The 6,354-nt window shown below is 50.0% G+C and overlaps 1 protein-coding gene across 1 annotated transcript in view; it reads left to right on the forward strand.

Moving 5' to 3' along the window:
• Nucleotides 1-1,598: 1,598 nt before the first annotated feature.
• Tcp11 (t-complex 11) overlaps nt 1,599-6,354 on the forward strand; it is a 12,422-nt gene continuing 7,666 nt past the window's right edge. The window contains 4 exon segments of the mRNA XM_031348044.1: nt 1,599-1,703; nt 1,705-1,779; nt 1,782-1,956; nt 5,029-5,101. Coding sequence (XP_031203904.1) covers nt 1,599-1,703; nt 1,705-1,779; nt 1,782-1,956; nt 5,029-5,101 — 428 coding nt within the window.

Consider the following 6,354-nt stretch of genomic DNA (forward strand, 5'->3'; position numbering starts at 1 on the left):
TTCATAACTCCATTTTAGGGAGATCCCACGCCCTCTTCTGACCTCCTGGGGTACTGCATGCATGTGATGCGTTTACTTTTTTTTTTTTTTTTTTTTTTTTTTTTTTTTGATGACTTCAAGTCAGAGTCCAGAAAGAATGTGAGGGACAAACACCCTTTCCATGTTCTCTCCCCAAATCCAGGGTCCAGGTACATATTTAAAAGATCTATGTAAACGGGGCATGGTGACCCATGCCTATAATCCCAGCAGGGGCAGGCAGATCTGAGGCCAGCAGTCTACAGGAAGAGTTCCAGGAATGCTAGGGGTTACATAGAGAAACTTTGTCTTGAAAAAAGCAAAACCATTTGGGTTTTTTGTTTGTTTTGCTTGTTTTTCGAGACAGGATTTCTCTGTGTAGCCCTGGCTGTCCTGGTACTCTGTAGACCAGGCTGGCCTCAAATGCAGAAATCCGCCTGCCTCTGCCTCCCGAGTGCTGGGATTAAAGGCGTGGGTCACCACTGCCCGGCAAGACAATTTTATATGTATGGGTGTTTTGCCTGCACATATGTAAATGCATCACATGCATGCCATGCCCAGGTTATATGAAGAGAGCGTCCGATCGCTCTCTGGAACTGGAGTTGGCGATGGCTGGGATCCACCCTGTTGGCTGTTGATGCTGGGACTCGAACCCTGGTCCTCTGGAAGAAAGCCTGTGGTCCTAACGGCTGAGCCATCTCTCCAGACCTCACCCCCCACACCCCTTTTAAGATTCTGAGGGCTGGAGTTGGAGCTCAGCCTCTCTGAGACCCCTTCCATCCCCAGCACTGCATGAACCCACGGTGGTGTGGCTCATGCCTGTGACCCCAGCACTCAGGCAGGAGCATTAGCAGTTCGAGGCCAGCACCCCTGTGCGTGCTCTGCAGGCTCCTCTTAAGCCCCAGCTCCTGTAGGGATGACTGCCCTCGCCCCAGTCTCTGTCCCCGAGTGAAGGCAGGTGGTCAGTGGCGGGTCGCAATGCTGGAGGGGACAGGAGGGCTGCGAGCGGGCCTTGTTGCCAGGACACCTAAGCGGTTTGTTTTGCAACCCCAGGCGCTCCCACTCCTGCCCAGACCGCGGGGTGGGGACGTGGAGTGTGTGACAGCATCCACGTGGGACTCAGTGGCTCCGCCCAGCCCCGCCGCCCCCGCCCCACCCTCCCAGGTGGTTGAGCCCACGCAGCCCACCCCGCGCTGCCCACCTCCGCCCGGTGCCGCCCAGCCAGCCAGAGCGGGCGGGCCGGCAGAGAAGGAAGTGAGCAGAGGGGAGGGAGAAAGTGGAAGGGGAGGGAGAGGGGACTCCTAAGGCGAGGGTAGAGGAGGTGAGGGGGAAAGAGGCATGGAGAGAGGGAGAGACAAGGGGAGTGAATGATGAGGGATGGAGAGGGGCAAAGGGGGGGTGCGTCCATCTGGGCGTCTGTCCGGGCGTCCGTCGGGGCGGAGGGAGGCGCCTGATGCTCGAACTCTGCAGCCTCAGTTTCCCCCCACTGCGCCAGCGCTGGTCCCCCTGGCCCTGACGAGCCCCCCAACATTTGTCACCACCCAGATACCACCACCATCACCATCACCATCACCACCACCAGGATGCCAGACGTGAAGGAGAGGGCGGCCCGGAAGGAGGCCGGCGCGGCCGAGAGCGCCTCCCGTGAATCCCGCGGGAGAAACACCCGGGAGAGCGCGAGCAGCGCCCAGGGGCACCGATCGCGTAGGTTCAACCGCCGCCCGAGCACGGCCGCCCTCACCCCAGGGTCCGCGCAGGGGCGCGGGGTCCAGACGGCGCCACGAGGTCCCGTGGCCCACGGAGGACTGCGGACCGGCCTGGCCTCCCGGTGTCCCCAGCCCTCCGCCCGAGCGAAGCTCCCCCCGGTCACGCGTGGGGCACCGCTTCCGCCATCCCCGGGAAAGGGCCACCTCGGCGGGACCCCGAGCTCGCACAGGCTAGGTATCTGCTTGAGGCAGGGTCCCCAAGTACGGGGACCGCAGGTCCGGACCGTCCCCTCCCTCCCTCCCACCTACCCACCCTCGGTTCAAATGCTCGCCCGCGAGTGTCGCCATGGATTCCCTGCAACGCTCGACAGTTAGTCTTTCCCCCTTGTGGCCACGCGGGGTCGCTGCTGCTTAATGCAGTGACTTGAGACTAGACCCGGGCGTACGGGGTTGGGTGGTGGGTGGGGTTGTGCATCCACGTAGGATCCCGGCCGCAGTGGGGTTCAGGAAGGTCAGGGTGAGCTGATGCTGCTGTTTTAGAAAACCAGTTCTTACAATGGCTGTTTGCCTCCATAGGTGTGTGTACACATATATATGTATATACATATGTATATGTATATACACATATATATGTATATACATATGTATATGTATATACACATACATACACACACCTATGGAAGATTTTATATATATATATGGCAAACAGCCATTATATATATACATATATATACACACCATATATATCTTGTGTGTGTATATATATACACACATACATACATACACATTCATCTACATACACATTCATCTATACATATATATGAGTACATACATACCTATGAGTATATATAACATATATGCCTATGAGTATATATCGTATATATTGTATATATACCTATGAGTATATCATATACATCTGAGTATATATAATCAAATTCCTTTTTTAAAAACTTTGGAACTGTATATCAGGTTAGCTTTGTTGTCTTGCAGTTTTCTTTTGTAGGGTGGGGGAGGCGATCTGGATTTTTAAGAATTTTAGCCAGACTTTATCTCTTTGAGCCCTCCTCATTCCCCAGTGCTCTGGGCGGAACTTGTGGCTGCTTCCTCACAGTTGGAGGGTTCCAGAGGCACCGCCCCTGTGGCTTTGTAGGGTTCCTTTCACCTAGGATGGCTTACGGACTTGGTTGTGTCACGCCAGCCATTTCGACTGGGATAATGAAGGGGCTGCAGGCTAGCAGGGAAGAGCAGGGTCTTTTCTTTGTTTTGTTTTGTTTTGTTTTGTTTTTTTGTGTGTGTGTGTGTGGTTTTTTTTTTTTTAGAAGGATTTTTGTTTTTTTTTTTTTTACACAGTAGCTGTACGGATGGCCATGAGCCATCATATAGCTGCTGGGAATTGAACTTAGGATGCCTCGCCCCCCCCCTCCTACCCCTCTCACTCTGGCGTAATACACTGTAGCTGTCTTCAGACACACCAGAAGAGGGCATCAGATCACATTACAGATGGTTGTGAGCCACCATGTGGTTGCTGGGATTTGAACTCAGGACCTTCAGAAGAGCAGTCAGTGCTCTTACCCGCTGAGCCATCTCTCCAGCCCCACCTTTGTTTTTATAAAAAGCTTTATTTTTGTTTGTATGAGTGGGTATTTTGCCTGCAGGTATATCTGTGCACCATGTGTGTTCAGGGCCAGAAGAGATGTTGGGCGCCCTGAAATTGGATGGCTTGTGAGCCATCACGTGGGTGCCAGGGAGAGAACCCAGGTCTTGGGAAAGGACAGCCAGTGAGTGGTTTAACTGCTCGGCCACCTGTCCTGCCCGTAGTTCCAGCTTTTATAGCCTAGGCAAGCACTCTGGCTTTTCTGTCAAAGTCCACGGTCAGCTTTCTCACCTTGAAATATTTCCGATTTGTTGAAAAGTAAAATCCAGAGACTCGCTCCACTGTTAATTTTCCACTGTTAATTTTCTGTGTGTGTTTTTGTTTTTGTTTTTGTTTTTTGGGTTTTTTTTTGGCCTGTATGCTTTCCCCTTCCTGTCTGAAGGCTACAGGCGTAACTCTAACTACTTTGGTTATGTTTCCTTCTGAGAGAGAGGGCGATGTCCTATGGGAGCGTCTCTACAGTTATTTTCTTTTTATATTTTTCATCTTTTTACCGTAGAAAACTTCTGCCTTTTCTCCAGGCCTGTGAAGCAGCTCAGCAGTTAACCTCGGTCTGACCGCGCTGAGCCCCAGGCAGCCTCTCAACCCTCCGGTCTGACTGAGCTGAGCCCTAGGCAGCCTTGTGAAGGTGGAAGGCAGGAACCTTCCTCTGGCCTCCACACGTGCCCTGTGGTGTGCACTATTAATAACTTTTTTGATTAGTTTATGTATGTGAGTACACTGTTGCTATCACCGACACACCAGAAGAGGGCATCAGATCCCATACTAGACGGTTGTGAGCCACCATGTGGTTGCTGGGAATTGAACTCAGGACGTGTGGAAGAGCAGTCAGTGCTCTTAATCGCTGAGCCATCTCTCCAGCTCCGAATATTAATGTTAAAGGACATTAACGTTTACAGAAGTGGTGCCATCAGCATCCTGGCCTCCCACTTACCATTCCTGGTTTGACTTTTACAGGCCTAGGTTTTGGATGGCTGTAGAGTAAAATTTTCTCCTTGTCCACACTTGACAATACAGAATTGGCAAGTCGTGATCTTTAATCTTGAAATCTTGGAGATTTCACTCATTTGCACAATCCTAAAATCTGGGAACCACTGTCTTAGAAAAGCAAATAGAGTTGACTCTGTGCAGGAATGTTCTTCCCTTAGAGAGAGAGAATCCCCCTTTGTGGGGGGTGACAGAGGTACAAGAAGAAAAGCTGCTCAATAAACAATTTTTTGTTTGTTTTTGCAAACCACAAATTGTTTCTTTGTAGCTTTGTAACCTTTTCCTAAGACAGCTTTTTAAGATTTTATGTACATGAGTACCCTGTAGCTGTCTTCAGACACACCAGAGGAGGGCATCAGACCCCATTACAAACGGTTGTGAGCCACCATGTGGTTGCTGGGAATTGAACTCAGGACCTCTGGGAGAACAGTCAGTGCTCTTAACCACTGAGCCATCTCTCCAACCTGACAGCTTTATCTTTGAATCAGCTTCATACCGTGCCTTCCCGAACTTTTTAGCCTTCACTGTGTTGGACTCCTCTGAGCATTTCTAGCCCCCACCCCTGGGGAAGTACAAGTGACTGGTTGAGTGGCCTCTGAGATAACCCCAGGAGATTCAGGCTCGTGCGGCTTTATAGCTGTCCACCAGAGGTTCTTCCAATTACAGGTATGGCGGAGAGAGCCCTTGACGCTTCGAAGCTTGATTGCCAGTTGGAAGAGAGGAAATTATCTTCAAGCAGGTACTGGCTTTTACAGTCTCTGTATTTGACTTCCTGACGTCATTGTTTAGCACCGAGGGATTCTGGGGGTCTGGGGAGGTGACTCAGTGGGCCGACCCGAGTTGCCAAGTCCGACAACCTGAGTTTAATTCCACATGCCCCCCTTCCCAATAAACAGATAAATATTATTAAAAATAAACTCGGCGCTGTGTGAAAGGCACACACACACGCGCCTTTAATCCTGGCATTGGGAGGCAGAGGCAGGCAGATCTCTGAGCTGGAGACCAGCCTGATCTTCGTGGTGAGTTGCAGGCCAGTCAGGGTTACACAGGGAGACCCCATCTCACACAGAAAACAACTCAAATGTATATGTCCTTGGCAGACTGTGTTGATTGCCACGGTTCGTATTTTGATGATTACTCTCTTGCTGATGATCCACATTAAATGATGTCTTGCTAAAAACCCACAGTCCAAGCATGGGATGCCTTTTGCCCATTTTAGTGTTTAGAATCAGGTCTCTCTCTGCTTGTGGCTGTCTGGTTGTTCCAACGGCATTTGTTGAGAAGATTCTCCTGTCTATATTGAATTGTTCTGGTTTTTTGTCTATTTGTATTTTGTCTTTCAGAGTCCAGGCTGGTTCTCTTGCTGATGCCTCCTAAGTGTAGAGATTATTTTAATTTTTGTTTGGGGTTTTGTTTTGTTTTGAGACAGTTACTCTCTGTGTGTAGACTTGGCTGTCCTGGAACTCACTCTGTAGACCAGGCTGGCCTCGAACTCAGAAATCCACCTGCCTCTGCCTCCTAAGCACTGGGACTCAAGACTTTTTTTTTTTTTTTCAGATTTTATTTTATATATGTAAGGACACTGTCGCTGTCTTCAGACACACCAAAAGAGGGCATCAGATCCCATTACAGATGGCTGTGAGCCACCATGTGGTTGCTGGGAACTGAACTCAGGACCTCTGGAAGAGCAGTCAGTGCTCTCTCCAGTCCTCTTTAATTTTCTTTAAGTCTTAACAAAGAGTGACAACAGTAACAAAATGTAGCCTCTGAGAGTGGAGAGACGATAATGTCGGAATTAAAGTGTGGGAGGAAGAGATAGGGGAAGTATTTTTTTTTTTTGGAGACAGTTTTACACTTGTGTATCTATGTGCCTGTGTGTGTGCGTAGCCCTCACTGATCTTCCTATGTAGACCATGCTGGCCTCAAAGAGATCCTCCTGCCTCTGCTTCCTGTGTGCTGGGAAGCCATCACACTGAGCTAAGCCTTTTTTTT

This window comes from Mastomys coucha, unplaced genomic scaffold, assembly GCF_008632895.1.
Source record: "Mastomys coucha isolate ucsf_1 unplaced genomic scaffold, UCSF_Mcou_1 pScaffold3, whole genome shotgun sequence".
Lineage (NCBI taxonomy): Eukaryota > Metazoa > Chordata > Mammalia > Rodentia > Muridae > Mastomys > Mastomys coucha.